The sequence below is a fragment of the Musca domestica genome, unplaced genomic scaffold (assembly GCF_030504385.1).
Source record: "Musca domestica strain aabys unplaced genomic scaffold, Musca_domestica.polishedcontigs.V.1.1 34, whole genome shotgun sequence".
NCBI lineage: Eukaryota > Metazoa > Arthropoda > Insecta > Diptera > Muscidae > Musca > Musca domestica.
The window spans coordinates 1,372,193-1,393,242 of NW_026712313.1; the positions used below are offsets into that span (position 1 = coordinate 1,372,193).

General features: G+C 36.0%; 1 protein-coding gene across 2 annotated transcripts in view; it reads left to right on the forward strand.

Annotated features, from left to right (window-relative positions):
• The window catches only part of LOC101895549 (protein split ends), a 249,591-nt gene that overhangs the window by 26,379 nt on the left and 202,162 nt on the right, over positions 1–21,050 (forward strand). For both annotated transcript variants that reach the window (XM_059125563.1, XM_059125565.1), the window contains exon 3: positions 436–943. In XM_059125563.1, coding sequence (XP_058981546.1) covers positions 849–943 — 95 coding nt within the window. In that variant the 5' untranslated portion in view covers positions 436–848. The remainder of the gene's footprint in view (positions 1–435; positions 944–21,050) is intronic.

The following is a 21,050-nucleotide window of genomic DNA, read 5'->3' on the forward strand; positions in this document are numbered from 1 at the left end:
TTTTTTTTTTAAATTAGACTTTTTAGATTTTATCTTTTTTTTAATTTAACACACCATGACTTCATTTTTTAAGACTATCATTTTTAAGACTATATTCTTTTATTTATTATTTTATTTTTTTTTATTTTTTTTAAATACTTTAATTAAATACCTTTATTTTTTATATCTTAGGGCTCTTATAACACATTAAGAGTTATTGTACGAGATCGAAAATGTTTTTAATTTATTTTTTAAAAAACTGTCAACTCTTTGGATACTTTGAATATGTTTCATTAGCGTTTATCAGATTTAATAAAGCAGACTTTCAAAAAATATATATTTTTTTACAAACGACTGGATAGGATATTTTCTTTTCCTTTTTCCAGTCGTCGTCCTTTTTTATTTAAGAAAAAGAAATTCTTATTAAACCATTTTTTCCCTTTCTTCTCTTTTCAGATCGAAAATCATTGCCGATAAAAAGAAAATAAAAATCATTCTACATGGCAAGAAAAAAAGTGTTAATATTTCCATAATTAAAAAAATCAATGCAAAAAAATATATAAGAAATATATAAAATATATTAAAATAAATATATAAAAAATTGCAAATAAATGCAATTAGTGCAAAAGAAAAATAAAAAAGTTTTAAATAAAATCGCCACCAGAGAAATTTAAAAAAAAATCGATTTCTAACGATTTAATGCCAAAGCCGCTGTATCGCTGATATTCACAACAACACAAATATAAAGGATACACCCCGCCCCCTCCCCCATTGCAAGAAAAAAGGATAACCATTTTATTTCAGCTGAATGGGTTTGGAGTGCGCCCATTTAAAAAATAATTCGCCTCCATGAAGTTTCACAAACGAAAATGGTACGAGAGACCAACAACGTCTGTTTTGGACAAATAGCCCAAGAAACGCAAGTTGTTGTGCGCGAGGATAACAAGCGAGATCATTTGAAACGGTAGGTGATTAATGGAGAACATTTTTGTTGATATAAGTAATTAAGATGCATTGATATTTATTTTCAAGAGAGGTGGAGGAGGGGATTTGTTAATGGAAATAATTTGTTATACGCTTTTCTATTTGTATTATAGTTTGTATAACAGTTTTCTATTTATTTTAGAAATTAGAGCCCCGAAATGGGCACGCGATTAGCATAAAATGGAAGTTACTATTTTTTTAAATATTTTTAATAGGAGGCCTCGAATTATTTTCTGCGGAAAAAAACCTACGGAAAAAACAACTGGTGGCATGTAATTTTTCCTGCAGAAAAAAATCCTCAGACTAAGGGCCTAGGTAGTTTTGGGGGGTCTGCAACTTTTTTTCTATGGAAAAAAGTCAGCAGTCCTAGGGGTCCGCAACTTTTTTTCTATGGAAAAAGCCAGCAGCAGTTCTGGGGTTCTTCAACTTTTTTCTATGGAAAAAAGCCAGCAGTCCTGGAGTTCTGCAACTTTTTTTCTATGGAAAAAAGCCAGCAGCAGTCCTGTGGTTCTGCATTTTTTTCTATGGAAAAAAGCCAGCAGCAGTCCTGTGGTTCTGCAACTTTTTTCCTATGGAAAAAAGCCAGCAGTCCTGGGGGTCTGCAACTTTTTTCCTATGGAAAAAAGCCAGCAGTCCTGGGGGTCTGCAACTTTTTTCCTATGGAAAAAAGCCAGCAGTCCTGGGGGTCTGCAACTTTTTTCCTATGGAAAAAAGCCAGCAGTCCTGGGGGTCTGCAACTTTTTTCCTATGGAAAAAAGCCAGCAGTCCTGGGGGTCTGCAACTTTTTTCCTATGGAAAAAAGCCAGCAGTCCTGGGGGTCTGCAACTTTTTTCCTATGGAAAAAAGCCAGCAGTCCTGGGGGTCTGCAACTTTTTTCCTATGGAAAAAAGCCAGCAGTCCTGGGGGTCTGCAACTTTTTTCCTATGGAAAATAGCCAGCAGCAATCCTGGGGTTCTGCAACTTTTTACCTATGGAAAAAGCCAGCAGCAGTCCTGGGGGTCTGCAATTTTTTTCCTATGGAAAAAAGCCAGCAGCAGTCCTGGGGGTCTGCAACTTTTTTCCTATGGAAAAAAGCCAGCAGCAGTCCTGGGGGTCTGCAACTTTTTTCCTATGGAAAAAAGCCAGCAGCGGTCCTGGGGGTCTGCAACTTTTTTCCTATGGAAAAAAGCCAACAGCAGTCCTGAGGGTCTGCATATTTTTTCCTATGGAAAATAGCCAGCAGCAGTCCTGAGGTTCTGCAACTTTTTTTCTATGGAATAAAGCCGGCAGCAGTCCTGAGGATCTGCATCTTTTTTCCTATGGAAAAAACCTGGCAGTCCTGGGGTTCCGCAACTTTTTTTCTGTGGAAAAAAACCAGCAGCAGTCCTTTTTTCCTATGTAAAAAACCAGCAGTGCTGGGGGCCTGCAACTTTTTTTAGAAGTCCTGGGGGTCTGCAACTTTTTTCCTATGGAAAAAAGCCGGCAGCAGTCCTGGGGGTCTGCAACTTTTTTCCTATGGAAAAAAGCCAGCAGCAGTCCTCCTAGGGGTCTGCAACTTTTTTTTTCTATGGAAAAGAAAGCCAGCTGCAGTCCTGCTGGGGGTCTGCAAATTTTTTCCTATGGAAAAGAGCCAGCAGTCCTGGAGGTCTGCAACTTATTTCCTATGGAAAAAAGCCAGCAGCAGTCCTGGGGATCTGCAACCTGTTTCCTATGGAAAAAAGCCACCAGCAGTCCTGGGGTTCTGAAACTTTTTTCCTATGCAAAAAAACTCGAGCAGTCCTGCCAGCAGCAGTCCTGGGGTTCTGAAACTTTTTTCCTATGGATATAAGCCAGCAGTCCTGGGGTTCTGCAACTTTTTTCCTATGGAAAAAATCCAGCAGTCCAGTGGGTCTACAACTTACTTCCTGTGGAAAAAACCCAGCAGCAGTCTTGGGGGTCTGCAACTTTTTTCCTATGGAAAAAAGGCCGCAGCTGCCAGCCAGGGGTCTGCAAATTTTTTCCCAGTAGTTCTGTAATTTTTCCCTAATAAAAAAATTGGACCTGTAATTTGTTCTAAAAAAATCAAAATTCAAAATTTAATTGAATTTTCAACATCAAAGTCCAATACTCTTTAATGCCAATTTTGTGTGTGTTTCGGGTCTACGGCTCTTTGGGTGTCACAAAGATCTTTATTATATGCGTTTACGCGAATGAAAAACGCCCAGACAAATGATGACGAACACTGGTGGTCGGTCTGACCGACGGTCTGGCGGTGTAGAACTCAAATTGAAATATTTTAATGGCAAATAAATGTTAGAAAAATTGCCGTGGCGACAAATTATGTTGTGAGATTTTCTAGTTTTGAATTTGAAGAAAACCCGAAACGAGATTGGCAAGAAAACGATACAAAAATAACAACAACAACAGCAGCAGTCATAAATTATGAAACGTTTGAAAAATAGAAAAAAAAAATAATTAAAAATAAAATACCTTCACGTTTTGGCTTTGGTATGGGAGGAATAAATAAAAACTGAAACAAAATCTTGTCGACACCGTGATGTACCCTATACCAGCAGTTCTAAGGGGTATTTTATGGAATGCTATATAGGAGTGGGACTTCTATAGGTTTTTTTTAAGAAAAGAAACTTGTTGAGTTTTTCAAGAGATAGGAAAGTTTTTAGATGACTTTCACGGATAGAAGAATTTTTAGAGGTCTCCTACAGCAAACATTTGAGGTAGAAGGTCTCTCCGGTGGACAGCCTTTTGGGTTGAGGGAAATATTATGTTGAGGTGATGGTATTCGGTTATTATATCAAAACCCCAAAAGTGTTTTGGGTCCCAAGGCCAAACTCTTTTTAGGGTCCATTATATAAAGCCTTAACCATACCCAAAGAGCCTCAAATATTTTACTCTATGCTTCGCAGAATTTACGATTTTTGGAGACATTATTTAGCGGAATTATTTCAAATTTCGTAATTGGAAGTTCCAATGGGTACTACAACCTATGACAAGAAATTGTCTATGCAGGTCCACGTCTTCGTATAGCCCCCATATAAAAGTACCTCCCCATATTCGGTATTTTGATGATATTAGCGACCTTATTCACCGGAATAATTTTAAATTTCGTATTTAAAACTCGTAATAGATACTCCAACCTATGACGGAAAATTGTCTATGTAAGTCCACTTCTTCGTATAGCCCCCATATAACGATACCTCCCGATATTCGGTATTCTGATGATATTAGTGACCTTATTCACCGGAATTGTTTCAAATTTCGTATTTGAAATTCGGAATCGGCACTACAGCCTATGACGGAAAATTGTCAATGCCGGTCCACTTCTTCGTATAGCCCCCATATAACAGTACCTCCCGATAGTCGGTATTTTGATGATATTAGTGACATTACAGATCGGAATTGTTTGAAGGTCCTAATAGTTGAAGGTCCTAATAGGTACTACAACCTATGACGGAAAATTGTCAATGCCGGCCTACGTCTTCGTATAGCCCCCATAAAATACTACCTCCCAATATTCGGTATTTTGATGATTTTAGCGACCTTATTCTCCGGAATTGTTTCAAATTTTTGTGGTTGAAGTTCGGAATCGGTACTACAGTCTATGACTAAAAATTGTGTATGCAGGTCCTTCCATATAACGATTTTCATTTTAACGGTATTTTTCGACGATTTTTTTAAGTTTTTAAGTTTTTCCAAATGTTAGGGGTACTAAGCCGAACTTAGCTGCTTTTTTATTTGTTTCATCTAAATTCGGAAAATTTTGATAACTTGAGTTTTTAGTAAGAAGCAGCCATCTTTGCAAAAAAAAATTAATAATATTGGTCCACTTTTTAGTATAACCCTCAAGGTATTCCCTGATTTCAGCTAATTCCGGGGTCTTGGCCGTAGTTTTCAATTGATTTGGCCCTTTTTTGGGAAGGGTGAAAATTTCAAATATAGCTTATGAAATTAGGAGTTCGACTATGCAAAAGGCACCTCCAATTACACTGTGCGAAATTTTTTGGGTCATGACCAGGGGAGGGGTGCTTTTCCAAATGCTGATGACCGGTGGTATTGGGTCAGAATACATTATAAATTTAATATTTTGGTCTGAGAATTAAAAATTCAGCATTTGGAATTTCCCCTCCCCCCAGACCATGACTTGAAAATTGCCGAACATTGAAATTGAAAGAATATTTTGCATATTTTTAAAGAAGATCAGTAGTTCAGTAGGTAATATATGAATTGGGTGCCTGCCTGACATTTTCTATAATTAGTGGAATGCACTCGAATTTTTTACCTAATACTAGCCCCAGTATTTGGAATTTTTCGCCCCCAGACCGTGACCCGAAAATTGTCACACATTGAAATTGGTCGTTCAGGAGGTGGTATATATAAATAGGGTACCTTCTTTACATTTTTCATATTTAGTGGACCTCATCGAACTTCTTCAGGAATTCTTTCATACACAGAAGACCCTCCGGATGACCTCCTATATAAATAAAACCTGTATGGAGTAACATACGATGTGATCTACCAACTATGCCCACCCTCATACCAATTAAAGGCCCACACACACATATCTACATGTATGTATTTGTGAGAAAAATAAACTAAACTGAAATACAAACTGTTTGATTTTTTAAAGATGTTGACCTTCGATTTTCGAGAACTAGAACAGATATGTTGTTGTTGTTGTTAACCTATAGTAAAATGATGTGGTCGATCGATCGTTCGTTCGTTCACACAGTGGCAGTGACTGTCTGTCATTCATGCTGTGCGTCTTGTCATCGATCTTGAAATAGTTTTCACAATAAATAAATAATCGAACTCGGCGGCATTTTCTTTGTAAACAAATAAATTTGCAAAAAAAAAACTAAAATAAAAATGTCAAAGAAAATATGTCGAAATTCATTTCAAAGGTACGATTGAGTCGTGATGCCAAACAAAAATACAACAAAAACATCAACAAATGAGAAATGTCAGAAACATATTTTTCAATGTTAACACAAATTTATAGCTGTATGTTTTAGGACCCAAAAATATGTTGCGGTGATGAAAGCATTTTCAAGGTCAAAAAACATAAACGAAATATGTTGTACAAAAATAAACAAAAAATTAAAGAAATAACAGGCCCTAGGAATTCAAGATTTTTATTGGATAAAATTAAAATTGCCGGGCCCTAAGACTAGTATTTTTTTTCATAGGAAATATTAAGTTGCAGACCCTCAGGATTGCTGGCTTTTTTCATAGGAAAAAAGTTGCAGACCCCAAGGACTGCAGCTGGCTTTTTTCCATAGGAAAAAAGTTGCAGACCCCCAAGACTGCAGCTGGCTTTTTTCCATAGGAAAAAAGTTGCAGAGCCCCAGGACTGCTGCTGGCTTTTTTCCATAGGAAAAAAGTTGCAGACCCCCAGGACTGCTGCTGGCTTTTTCCATAGGAAAAAAGTTGCAGACCCCCAGGACTGCTGGCTTTTTTCCATAGGATAAAAAGTTGCATATTTCCAGGACTGCAGCTGGCTTTTTTTCATAGGAAAAAAGTTGCAGATCCCCAGGACTGCTGCTGGCTTTTTTTCATAGGAAAAAAGCTGCAGACCCCCAGGACTGCTGCTGGCTTTTCTCCACAGGAAAAAAGTTGCAGACCCGCAGGACTGCTGGTTTTTTTCTCTATAAAAATTGCGGAACCCCAGGACTGCTGTTTTTTTTTCTAGGAAAAAAGTTGCAGACACCCAGGACTGCTGCTGGCTTTTCTTTATAGGAAAGAAGTTGCAGACCACCAGGACTGCTGTTTTTTTTTTCTAGAAAAAAATTGTAGACCCCCAGGACTGCTGGCTTTTTTCCATAGGAAAAAAGTTGCAGACCCCCAGGACTGCTGGCTTTTTTCCATAGGAAAAAAGTTGCAGACCCCCAGGACTGCTGGCTTTTTTCCATAGGAAAAAAGTTGCAGACCCCCAGGACTGCTGGCTTTTTTCCATAGGAAAAAAGTTGCAGACCCCCAGGACTGCTGGCTTTTTTCCATAGGAAAAAAGTTGCAGACCCCCAGGACTGCTGGCTTTTTTCCATAGGAAAAAAGTTGCAGAACCCCAGGACTGCTGGTTTTTTTTTCTCTAGAAAAAAAATTGCAGAACCCCAGGACTGCTGGTTTTTTTCTCTAGAAAAAAATTGCAGAACCCCACGACTGCTGGTTTTTTTCTCTAGAAAAAAATTGCAGACCACCAGGACTGCGGGTTTTTTTCTCTAGAAAAAAATTGCAGACCACCAGGACTGCTGGTTTTTTTCTCTAGAAAAAAATTGCAAAACCCCAGGACTATTGTTTTTTTTTTTTTTCTCTAGAAAAAAATATACAGGTCCCCCTGGAAAATTTCTATAAAAAATAACTGGGCCCCTCAGACTGTTGGGATTTTTCTATAGAAATAACCCCATGTATCAAGAAAAATTATGGAATTGAAAATAAGTTTTTGGAAAATCCCGGCAGTGCATCAGCCACTTGCTCATCTTTAATTGAAGTATTCTTAAACTTTCTATTAAATTACATACCCAGAAAGTCAAGACAACACAACACAACAATGGGAAAAGAAATTTTTAAAAATAAAATTTAATACAACTAAGCAATCGCACATGGAAAATTTCCCAGAGTGATTCGTCAAGGCTTTCTTCCGTTTACACTTACGTGGATAGATTAATGCCAGAAGCAAATGATTTATGTCCATCAATAAGCGTTTTAATGATTCTAAAATGGAGGCTATTTTCAATGATGATGAACATCATTTTATAGCGTTTGTTTTGTTTTTTCTAATTTTTGCAAGAATACCTTGGGTGATTTACGGCTGATCCTAAAAGCCATTTTTGTATAATTTTTTTTTTAGAAAATTAAATAAACATTTTAAATTGTTCTTATTCTTTTTTTATTTAATTATAGACAAATTTTTGAAAAAGAAAACAAATATTTCAAATGGGATGCGTATACGTCATATTTGAAAATAAATTAATCATACGCACCCCTCAGACATAATTAATATCAATTATACGCAGTGATGAACGCAGTATGAATTCACTGTAAATTAGTAAAGTTCTTTATTAAAAATTCTAAATTTCCCCAATTCAAATTTATTTTCAGAATTTCAAAACTTTTTATCTATTTTCTAATGTTTAATTTTTCAACTAATATGGCTGGCGAAATTAAACAATTAAATACTAGACATAGCGTGACAAATGATTATTAAAATTACCAATGTTCTCTTCACATGCCCACAACAATTATTGATTTAAGTGATACCGAATTTGACATTGAAAATATTGTTCTAGTAGTTTTTTTTTGTTAAGCTGATGTAAAATATTTGTAAATTTAACTACAAAATATGAAATACATTCATAGAGGCGGATACTCTTGGGAATGCAATTAGAGATAAAAAAAAAAAAAATAAAAAAAAAAAACGTGATTATTTAATGAATAATAAATATAGGAATTTTTAGAGAAATAAAGTAGACATTTTTGGAGAATTGAAACTAAAAATGAAAATGTCCAAACCCCTGGACTGATAGTTTTCTTTATAGGATCCTGGGCCCAGCAATTTTTTTCTATGAAAACAGCTAGAATTCCCTGTCCCTGGGGTCCTGTAATTTTTTCTAGAAAAAACAAACCAACAGTCCCTGTTGAGGGCCTGTAATTTTTTCTAGAGAAAAAACCAACAGTTCCTGTTGAGGGCCTGTAATTTTTTCTAGAAAAAAATAAACCAACAGTCCCTGGGGTCCTGTAGTTTTTTCTAGAGAAAAAACCAACAGTCCCTGGGTTCCTGCAATTTTTTCTATTGAAAAAACCGACAGTCCCTGTGGTCCTGTAATTTTTTCTAGAGAAAAAAACCAACAGTCCCTGGGGTCCTGTAACTTTTTTCTAGAGAAAAAAACCAACAGTCCCTGGGGTCCTGTAACTTTTTTCTAGAGAAAAAAACCAATAGTCCCTGTAATTTTTTCTAGAGAAAAAAACCAACAGTCCCTGGGGTCCTGTAATTTTTTCTAGAGAAAAAAACCAACAGTCCCTGGGGTCCTGTAATTTTTTCTATAGAAAAAAACCAACAGTCCCTGTTGAGGGCCTGTAATTTTTTCTATAGAAAAAACCAACAGTCCCTGTTGAGGGCCTGTAATTTTTTCTATAGAAAAAACCAACAGTCCCTGTTGAGGGCCTGTAATTTTTTCTATAGAAAAAACCAACAGTCCCTGTTGAGGGCCTGTAATTTTTTCTATAGAAAAAACCAACAGTCCCTGTTGAGGGCCTGTAATTTTTTCTATAGAAAAAACCAACAGTCCCTTTTGAGGGCCTGTAATTTTTTCTGTAGAAAAAACCAACAGTCCCTGTTGAGGGCCTGTAATTTTTTCTATAGAAAAAACCAACAGTCCCTGTTGAGGGCCTGTAATTTTTTCTATAGAAAAAACCAACAGTCCCTGTTGAGGGCCTGTAATTTTTTCTATAGAAAAAACCAACAGTCCCTGTTGAGGGCCTGTAATTTTTTCTATAGAAAAAACCAACAGTCCCTGTTGAGGGCCTGTAATTTTTTCTATAGAAAAAACCAACAGTCCCTGTTGAGGGCCTGTAATTTTTTCTATAGAAAAAAACCAACAGTCCCTGTTGAGGGCCTGTAATTTTTTCTATAGAAAAAAATCAACAGTCCCTGTTGAGGGCCTGTAATTTTTTCTATAGAAAAAACCAACAGTCCCTGGGGTCCTGTAATAGAGAAAAAACCAACAGTCCCTGTGAGAGACCTGTAATTTTTTCTATTGAAAAAAAAAAAAACCGACAATCCTGGTCATACAATTAATAATAAAATCTGACAGTAATGGGGTCCTGCAATTTTTTCTATTTAAAAAAAATTGGACAGTCCTGGGTACTACAATTTTTTTCTCAGCCATATGGCTACAGAGGGTACCTCACCCAAAACGGGTCAAAATTTTGAATGACCTTGGAGCTTATAAAACGTGAAATGAGCATCCGATTCTTTTCAAATTTCACACATCCGAATATTTTTATTAACACAAAATGTTGTGTGAAGATGGGATATGTAGGCCTACTCCACCTGATAGCTCCGCCACAAAGTTGACCCCTTTGAATAACTTTGAATAACCAAAATAGTCATAAAACGTCAAATAAGTACCCATTTCTCTTTGAATTTCATACATCCCAATATTTCTTCCAACACAAGATCTGGTGTGAAGATGATCGATATCGGCCCACACATTCTGGTATCTACCCCACAAAGTGTTATAATTTCCAAATACGAATATCTCACATAACTTGCGATGCAAGTCGGAGATACTTTTCAAACTTGGTATGTCTAAATACTCCTGTCAACCAGTGATCTGATGTGAATATGGAATTTATCGGCCCCCTCCTTCTGGTACCTCCGCCACAAAAGGGTCAAAATTTGGAATAATTATAGCTCTAATAAAATGAGTAGTAAGGGTCCGATCGTCTTCAAATTTCGTAAATCTTAAAAATTCTATCAAGGCAAGATCTGGTGTGAAGATGACAGATCTCGGCCCATTCCTTCTGGTAACTCCGCCACAATAGCTCACAATTTTTAAATACATATGTCTCTCATAACTTGCGAAGCAAGTCGGAGATACTTTTCGAACTTGGTGTATCTTAATATTTTTCTCAATCAGAGATCTGATGTGAATATGGAATCTATTGATGATTATTTTTTCTTTGGCAAAACCAACAGCCCTTGGGGCCTGTATTTTTTTCTGGAGAACTTGGTGTATCTTAATATTTTTCTCAATCAGAGATCTGATGTGAATATGGAATCTATTGATGATTATTTTTTCTTTGGCAAAACCAACAGCCCTTGGGGCCTGTATTTTTTTCTGGAGAAAAAAAGCCATAGTCCCAGGGGTCTGTAATTTTTTTTTGTGGAAAAAACCCGGCAGTTCGGGGTCCCATGGAAAATTTGTCTATCCTGGAGGTTCACGATCCAAGGATACTGAATTTTTTCCTATAGAAATTTTAAGCCTCAATCGACACTGTAATTTTTTTTCATGTGAAAAATTGACCGACCCTTGGGGTAGATACATTTTAAATAGTTCTCCCATTGCGACGTTGTCACATTTTTTTGTTTTATATTATTTTTTGAGAAAACCCCATGAAAGCCATGATTTTTTTGGGTCTTATCGATGCTGGCCTGGTATCTGATGAGCATCATCTCCATTGCCCGAGTGTTGAGAACAAAACTCCAACGCTGCATTGTATTTCCATTTGTATTGCTCGCCCTTATCTTAGATAGCCGGCTACATTAGATGGCTGTTTTGTCTGCGTCGTAAAATGAACCTCCTTTTTTTTGTTTTGAATCTCTTCAAATTGTTGGGTACTTTTTTTGGAAGTGTTTGGATTTTTTTTTTCATTTTCTAAAAACAATTTCTTAAAATGTATTTTATTTCCAAGATATGCTGCTCAGATATGCCAGAAAATCCAAAAAAAAAAAAAAAAACAAGAAACCGAAACAAAAAAGCTTTGCAAACTCTAAGGCACGTTTTGGTGGTATCTATGCCACACTCGTATCTGGAAGAGCAACAAAACAAACAAAAACAAAAAAGAAGAAAAGAAAACGAAACGAAACAAATCAACTCCTTCTATTTGTGTTCTTCTTCCCCTTCTTCGGTGTTTTGTTCCTCGCTGATGGTGTTAACATAAAACGTAATAAAATATCGTTTTCTTTGTTGTGTCATTTTTGGACTCCCTCTGCTCCCCAGCCTTCACTCGACATGGTCTCCTTTAAGCCTTTTTTTGTTCCTGCCTGCCAGCCTGCCTCCATTTGGTTTCGAATTCTTGGAAAGAACTTCCATGTGTGAGTGCCTGGCCTGGCCTGGCTGGTCTCATTGTGGCCCAGCAGCTCTGTTAGTCTCTGGTCTCTTGGAAAAAATAACAATTTAAACGCATGAGTTGCCTTATTTTCCACGCGGTTGAACTTTACGAAGAGAATATTTGCTTGGCTTGGCATTTGAGCTGAGAATAAAAAAATAACAAAAATAAGAAACTCGATATCTAATTTCTTTGGTTCTTCGAGGCTTTTTATGATAAATGAATGCGAGGCGAGCATCATTCAAAGGATTACCAACGAAAAAAATGAAGATGAACATGACATGAATTCAGGGATAGACAACGATTTTTCCTCAAAAAGAAGGGAAACTCAAAGGACTCTCCCGAACTGTCAGTTTTTTCTTTAGAAAAAATTGCAGGATCCCAGGACTGCCTGATTTTTTCAATAGCAAAAATTGCAGGACCCCAGGACTGTCGGTTTTTTCAATAGAAAAAATTGCAGGACCCCAGGACTGTCGGTTTTTTCAATAGAAAAAATTGCAGGACCCCAGGACTGTCGTTTTTTTCAATAGAAAAAATTGCAGGACCCCAGGACTGTCGTTTTTTTCAATAGAAAAAATTGCAGGACCCCAGGACTGTCGGTTTTTTCAATAGAAAAAATTGCAGGACCCCAGGACTGTCGGTTTTTTCAATAGAAAAAATTGCAGGACCCCAGGACTGTCGGTTTTTTCAGTAGAAAAAATTGCAGGACCCCAGGACTGTCGGTTTTTTCAATAGAAAAAATTGCAGGACCCCAGGACTGTCGGTTTTTTCAATAGAAAAAATTGCAGGACCCCAGGACTGTCGGTTTTTTCAATAGAAAAAATTGCAGGACCCCAGGACTGTCGGTTTTTTCAATAGAAAAAATTGCAGGACCCCAGGACTGTCGGTTTTTTCAATAGAAAAAATTGCAGGACCCCAGGACTGTCGGTTTTTTCAATAGAAAAAATTGCAGGACCCCAGGACTGTCGGTTTTTTCAATAGAAAAAATTGCAGGACCCCAGGACTGTCGGTTTTTTCAATAGAAAAAATTGCAGGACCCCAGGACTGTCGGTTTTTTCAATAGAAAAAATTGCAGGACCCCAGGACTGTCGGTTTTTTCAATAGAAAAAATTGCAGGACCCCAGGACTGTCGGTTTTTTCAATAGAAAAAATTGCAGGACCCCAGGACTGTCGGTTTTTTCAATAGAAAAAATTGCAGGACCCCAGGACTGTCGGTTTTTTCAATAGAAAAAATTGCAGGACCCCAGGACTGTCGGTTTTTTCAATAGAAAAAATTGCAGGACCCCAGGACTGTCGGTTTTTTCAATAGAAAAAATTGCAGGACCCCAGGATTGTCGGTTTTTTCAATAGAAAAAATTGCAGGACCCCAGGACTGTCGGTTTTTTCAATAGAAAAAATTGCAGGACCCCAGGACTGTCGGTTTTTTCAATAGAAAAAATTGCAGGACCCCAGGACTGTCGGTTTTTTCAATAGAAAAAATTGCAGGACCCCAGGACTGTCGGTTTTTTCAATAGAAAAAATTGCAGGACCCCAGGACTGTCGGTTTTTTCAATAGAAAAAATTGCAGGACCCCAGGACTGTCGGTTTTTTCAATAGAAAAAATTGCAGGACCTGGGGTCCCAGGACTGTCGGTTTTTTCAATAGAAAAAATTGCAGGACCCCAGAAAAAATTTGCAGGACCACACAGGCAGTCCTGTTTTTCACAGACGCTCCATTTGGGGACTGTCGATTTTTATTATAGAAAAATTCCATGCATTATAAAAGTGACTGACTGACTATAATACGCCATTAGAGTCAAATCAATCACCCGTGCCTGGCCAGTAAAAACAAAAATCAATTAAAATAATCAACGGAACAAAGACACAAAAAAAGTTAACGCCCCAAAAATGGCTAAGTTGGCAAGTCAGCAATTTGCCAAGCGAGTGGAGAGGCAAAATTCAAAACAGGCAGGACCCCAGGACTGCCTGGTTTTTTCGTTAGAAAAAATTGCAGGACCCCAGGACTGCCTGGTTTTTTCCATAGAAAAAATTGCAGGACCCAGGACTGCTGGTTTTTTTCCATAGAAAAAATTGCAGGACCCCAGGACTGCCTGGTTTTTTCCATAGAAAAAATTGCAGGACCCCAGGACTGCCTGGTTTTTTCCATAGAAAAAATTGCAGGACCCCAGGACTGCCTGGTTTTTTCCATAGAAAAAATTGCAGGACCCCAGGACTGCCTGGTTTTTTCCATAGAAAAAATTGCAGGACCCCATGACTGCCTGGTTTTTCCATAGAAAAAAATGCAGGACCCCAGGACTGCCTGGTTTTTTCCATAGAAAAAATTGCAGGACCCCAGGACTGCCTGGTTTTTTCAATAGAAAAAATTGCAGGACCCCAGGACTGCAGGTTTTTTCATTAGAAAAAATTGCAGGACCCCAGGACTGCCTGGTTTTTTCGTTAGAAAAAATTGCAGGACCCCAGGACTGCCTGGTTTTTTTCGTTAGAAAAAATTGCAGGACCCCATGACTGCCTGGTTTTTTCGTTAGAAAAAAAATACAGGACCCCAGGACTGCATGGTTTTTGCGTAAGAAAAAATTGCAGGACCCCAGGACTGTCTGGTTTTTTCGTTAGAAAAAATTGCAGGACCCCAGGACTGCCTGGTTTTTTCGTTAGAAAAAATTGCAGGACCCCAGGACTGCCTGGTTTTTTCGTTAGAAAAAATTGCAGGACCCCAGGACTGCCTGGTTTTTTCGTTAGAAAAAATTGCAGGACCCCAGGACTGCCTGGTTTTTTCCATAGAAAAAATTGCAGGACCCCAGGACTGTCGGTTTTTTCCATAGAAAAAATTGCAGGACCCCAGGACTGTCGGTTTTTTCCATAGAAAAAATTGCAGGACCCCAGGACTGTCGGTTTTTTCCATAGAAAAAATTGCAGGACCCCAGGACTGTCGGTTTTTTCCATAGAAAAAATTGCAGGACCCCAGGACTGTCGGTTTTTTCCATAGAAAAAATTGCAGGACCCCAGGACTGTCGGTTTTTTCCATAGAAAAAATTGCAGGACCCCAGGACTGTCGGTTTTTTCCATAGAAAAAATTGCAGGACCCCAGGACTGTCGGTTTTTTCCATAGAAAAAATTGCAGGACCCCAGGACTGCCGGTTTTTCTTTAGAAAAAATTGCAGGACCCCAGGACTGCCGGTTTTTTCGTTAGAAAAAATTGCAGGACCCCAGGACTGCCGGTTTTTTCGTTAGAAAAAATTGCAGGACCCCAGGACTGCCGGTTTTTTCTTTAGAAAAAATTGCAGGACCCCAGGACTGCCTGGTTTTTTCGTTAGAAAAAATTGCAGGACCCCAGGACTGCCTGGTTATTTCGTTAGAAAAAATTGCAGGACCCCAGGACTGCCTGGTTTTTTCGTTAGAAAAAATTGCACGACCCCAGGACTGCCTGGTTTTTTCGTTAGAAAAAATTGCACGACCCCAGGACTGCCTGGTTTTTTCGTTAGAAAAAATTGCACGACCCCAGGACTGCCTGGTTTTTTCGTTAGAAAAAATTGCACGACCCCAGGACTGCCTGGTTTTTTCGTTAGAAAAAATTGCACGACCCCAGGACTGCCTGGTTTTTTCGTTAGAAAAAATTGCACGACCCCAGGACTGCCTGGTTTTTTCGTTAGAAAAAATTGCACGACCCCAGGACTGCCTGGTTTTTTCGGTAGAAAAAATTGCACGACCCCAGGACTGCCTGGTTTTTTCGTTAGAAAAAATTGCAGGACCACACAGGCAGTCCTGTTTTTTACAGACCCTCCATTTGGGGACTGTCGATTTTTATTATAAAAAAAATTCCATACAATATAAACGTGACTGACTGACTATAATACGCCATTAGAGTCAAATCAATCACCCGTGCCTGGCCAGTAAAAACAAAAATCAATTAAAATAATCAACGGAACAAAGACACAAAAAAAGTTAACGCCCCAAAAATGGCCAAGTTGGCAAGTCAGCAATTTGCCAAGCGAGTGGAGAGGCAAAATTCAAAACAAACACACACATACAACTGCAAATTATTAATTATAGTTTTTAGTTAATAACAATTAAATTAAATAGTCAGTCATGATAAATAATTCATTGGGTGGTGGCTGGCCGCAGCAGTAGTAGTTCATCACCATTCGCTTTCTTCGACGACCAATTGACCAAGTGTAATGACGAATTTTCATTTTTTATTTGTGAAATTCAATTTGTGTCAATTAAAAGTAATTTCTTTTCATTTCTTTCTTCGCTTCTTAACCCTACTTCAAGTAGCTGTGAAAAATAGAAAGGAAAAAAAATTCAAAATAATTAAATGTTAAATAAGAAAATAATTAACATTGGCAGGGGGAGAACTTGGAAGGGACAAAAGGAGGATCTTTCGAAATATTAGTCATTGATTGAGGCCATTAATTATTTCATTAACTGAATTTAAATAAATAATTAAGTTGTTGATTGAAAGGAAATGGACAAATGAGAAGGAAACTTCTATTTCAGCTTAAGAAGAGAATTTTTTTCTAGGAAAATTTTTTAAGGACTATCAATGCCTTAAAAGAAGATTTTTTATGGAATTTTAGAAAATTTTTTAAATTCTTTAAAAATCCATATAAAAAGCTGTGATTGTCCTCAATAAAAATTCTTAAAAAAGTGCTCGGAAATTTTTTATGGGCTATCAATGCCTTAAAATTGGATTTTTTTTATTGAATTTTAGACGAATTTTAAAAATTCTCCATCCATATTAATCCAATCTATATTAAAAGCTGTGATTGTCCCCAATAAAAATTCTTAAAAAAAGTCCTCGTTTAAGGCAATGACGGTTTTCTTTAAAAATCTCCAAATAAGGCTATAATGGTCCTGGCTAAAAATTTCTTTAAAAGTCCTCTCTGAAGGCTGTTTGAAGGCTTGTTCAAAGTTCCGTGAAAAGTCGACATTTAGGGCTGTGATGGCCCGGTTAAAATTTATTTAAAAAAATCTCAATTTAAGACTGAGAGGGTCCCTGTTTAATTTGAATACAATTCCTTTAAAATAAATTTCTTAAAAAAATTTCATTTATGGTTGTAATGGTCCTTGCCAAAAATTCTTTAAAAATTTTCAATTTAGAGCTGGAATGGTCTCTGAGAAAATTTAAAAAAAAAAAACCTAATTTAAGGCAATGCCAGCCATTGTTCAAAATTATTGAAAAAATCCAATTTGAGGTTGTGATGGTCCTTTTTGACAATTCTTTAACAAATTTCCAATTAAGTTTATTAATGTCCTTGTTGAAGATGCTTAAAAAAACTTTTGAAGCTCCTTTTTAAAAATTCTTAAAAAAATCCCATTTAAGGCTCTGATGGTCTCTGTTAAAAATCCACATTTAAGGCTGTGAAGATCCTTGCGAAAAGTTCTTTAAAAAATCTTTATTCAAGGCTGTGATAGTCTGTGTTAAAAAAAAAATCCGTGAAAAATTTCCATTTAAGGTTGTAATTGTCCCTTACAAAATCTCCATTTAAGGCTGGGATAGTACCTGTAAAAATTTTGAAAAAATAATCTGAATTTGAGGCAGGGAGGTTATTGTTAACAATTTTTTGAGGCCTTGTCCTTTTTTGGAAATTCTTTTACAAATCTTCATTTAAAGCTACCATGGTCCTTTTCAAAAATACTTAAAAATCTACTTTTGAAGCTGTTGAAAATCCTTTAAAAATTCACGTTTAAGGCTGAGATGGTCATTGTTAAAGGTTTTTCGAAAAATTTCCATTTAAGGCTGTGATGGCCCTTGACTAAAATCCCTAATGCATCCACGTTTAAGAAGGGTTTTGTCCTTTTAAAGAATTGTTTAAAAAAATTTCCAATTCGGACTCTGATGGCCCTTGTTAAACATTTCTTAAAAAAAATTCCCATCTAAGGTTCTAATAGCCCTTGTTAAATTTCTGTTTTTAAAAAATCTTCACATAAAGCTGTGATAGTCCCTTTGAAAATTTTAAAAAATAAGTCACAATTTAAGGCTGTGAGGGTTATTGTTAAAAATTCTTTAAAAATTCCCATTTGAGGCTTTGATTGTTTTTTTTAGGAAATTCTTTGACAAATCTCCATTTAAGGCTACCATGGTCCTTTTTGAAAAGCCTTAAAAAATCCACATTTGAAGCTGTTGAAAATCCTTTAAAAATTCACGTTTAAGGCTTTGATGGTCATTGTAAAATGTCATTTGAAAAATTTTCATTTAAGGCTGTGATGGCTCTTGACTAAAATCATTAATCCACGTTTGGGAAGGGGATTTGTCCCTTAAACAATTTTTTAAAAAATCTCCAATTAAGACACCACCAGAGTCCTGGTTAAAAATTCCCCTTTGAAGGCTTTAATGGTCCTTGATAAAAATTCTTCAAAAAATCCACGTTTAATGCTGTGATGGTCCTTGTTAACAATTCCTTAAAAAATTTCCATTTAAGGTTCAATGGCCCTTGTTAAAAATTCCTTAAAAGATTCCCATTTAAGGTTGGGGATGTTCCTTGTGAAAAATTAAAAAAACGCGCTATTTAAGGCAGTCATTGTAAAAAATGCTTTTAAAAAAATACCATTAAAGACTGTGATTGCCCTTTTTAAAAATTCCTTAAAAAATATCAATTAAGGCCTGTGACGGTTCCTGTTGAAAATTCGTAAAAAATCATTGTCAAAAGCCCTTTTAAAATTCCCATTAAAGGCTGTCAAATCCTCATAAAAATACATAACGGAGTCTTTGACGGTCTTTGTTAAATCCCTTTAAAAAAATCCTGATTTAAGGCTGTGGTAGTCCTTGTTAAAATTTTTTAAAAAATTCATATTAAAGGTTGCAATGATGCTTGTTAAAAATTCGAAAAATAAAATCAATCATTGTTAAAAATTCTTTAAAAAAATCCCAATTAAGGCTGTGATTGTCCTTAACCCATTTTAGCCTGTGATGGTCTCTGTTGAAAATTCTTGAAAAAATCCTTGTTAAAAGTCCTTTGAAAAAGTCCGATTTAAGGCTGTGATGACCCTTGATAAAAATCTCTAAAAAATCCAAGTTTAAGGAGAGGTTTGTTCTTTTAAAGAATTCTTTAAGACTCTGATGGTCCTGTTTAAAATTTTCTTTAAAAAGTTTACACTTAAGACTGTGATGTCCATTGAAAAAAATTCGAAAAAAATGAAAAAATCTAGGCTTATTGGCCAGATAGCGATTGTTAAAAATTATATAAAAAATTGACACCTAGCTTCAAGGACGGTTCTTGTTTAAGGTTCTTTAACAAATCCATATCTGTAAGCCAGAATGCCCTTCTCAAAAATTATTTAAAAAGTTGAGGTAAAGTAGGGTTTAGTCCTTATTTTAAAAAAGCTGTGACGATTCTTGAAAGCAATGCTTTAAAAAATCTCCATTTATGGCTGTGATGATTCTTGTTAAAATTCATTTAAAAATTCCCCTTTCAAGGCTGGTGTTTGTTAAAAATTCTGTAACGAAGGTCATTTGAGGCCACTTAATGCCTTTATGAAAAATCCTTTAAAAAAATCAATGTTTAAAGCTGTAATGTTCATAGTTAAAAGTCCTTTGAAAAATTCCCTTTAAGGCTGTGATGGCCCTTTCAAACAATTCTTTAAAAAATCTCAATTTAAGGCTCTGACGGTTCTGGTTAAAAATAAATTTAAAAAGTTCCCACCTAAGGCTGTGATGGTCCTTGTTAATATATTTTTTTTTTGTTGAAAATTCTATAAAAAAATCTCTCATTGAGGCTGTGATTGTCCTTGAAAAATCCTTTAAAAATATAAGTTTAAGGCTGTGATGGTCCTATATAAAAATTCTTTAAAAAATCAACGCTTAAGGCTGTGATGGTCCTAGTTAAAAATTTTATTTAAAAAATCCAAATTTAATCCTTTAATAATCCACATTTAAAGCTATAGTGGTCCTTTCAAAAATCTCTTTACACATCCACATTAAAGGCATTTTTTGGTTTTTTTTTTACAAGTTTAAGGCTGTAATAGTCCTTGTTGAAAATTATCTAAAAAATCCCCAAGGAAGCCTTTGATGGTCCTTACTTCCTTAAAAGTGCTCGTTGAAAATTTCTTCAAAAAAAAAAAATCATATTTCAGATTAGATGGTCGTTGTAAAAAGTTCTTGAAAATAAATCGCCATTTAATGCTATGATAATCCTTGGAAAATAAAAGATCCTTTCAAAATCACCACCTAAGGCTGTTATTGCCCTTCTTTAAAAATTCTTTAGAAAAAATGATTCTGAAATAATTTATATCACCATTCAATTGCCATTTACCCAGACCTATTGCGATTTGTAAATCAACCAATAAATTTCAATATTTCCATAGCTATTTATTTACTCCCCCCCATCCGGGTCCCCTCTCCTTTCCATTCACACACAACATGTGTCTCGAACATGTCAATTGAAACGACATTAATATGTATCTCATTTAGAAATCGTTTAAAAATAAATCGTCCATATATCTTGAGTGCATCCGTCTGGCCGGCAGGCGGATGAGGTGTTCACAAAAAAAAAAAAAAAAAAAAATAGAAAAAATTGTTAAATAAATAAATTATGGAAAAATAAATCGCAAATGAACTAAAGTGACAGACAAACGTTGGAAGAATAAAAAACAAACCATGCACTTAATAAAAATCATTCCATATTGGGTGGTAATAGAGGTGGTGGTGGTGACGACAAAGCCAGTAAAAATTGCCAGACAGAGGCATGCAGCACTGTCTCCAGGGGGGGATTGTCTCGCTGATATGAATGTATATATATGTTTATATTATATTATATTACCCAGAGCACTTGATCGTGACAAATTGAAATTATTTTAAATTATTATTATTGTTGTCTTATTTACGCTTTTATAGACTAACTTAAGCAGCAGCACCTTAGATTCTTTTGTTTTGATATTTTTACTGTTCTAGCTGTGAATTGAAAAAAGAGGATAAAAATATATTGCAAATTAAGACCAGTTTTCTAACGGTATTTGTCAACGAGGAAAAATTTGCATTTTAATTTTTTTTACATTCAGTGCTTTTAACGTGGATTTTTGTTTAAAGAACAAAACAGTAATTTGTCGGAATTTTTTAAGATTTTTTTTTGAAGATTTCTTTAAGAATTTCAACAAGGCTCATCACAGCCTTCCTTAGTGATTTTCCAAATAATTTTTAAGAAGGACCATTACAGCCTTAATCGTGGATTTTTTAAAGAATTTTCAACAAGAACTATTACAGAATTAAAAGGGGATTTTTTTAAGAATTTTTAGCAAGGACCATCCATCACCGACTTAATTGTGGATTTACTACAGAATTTCCCACAAGGA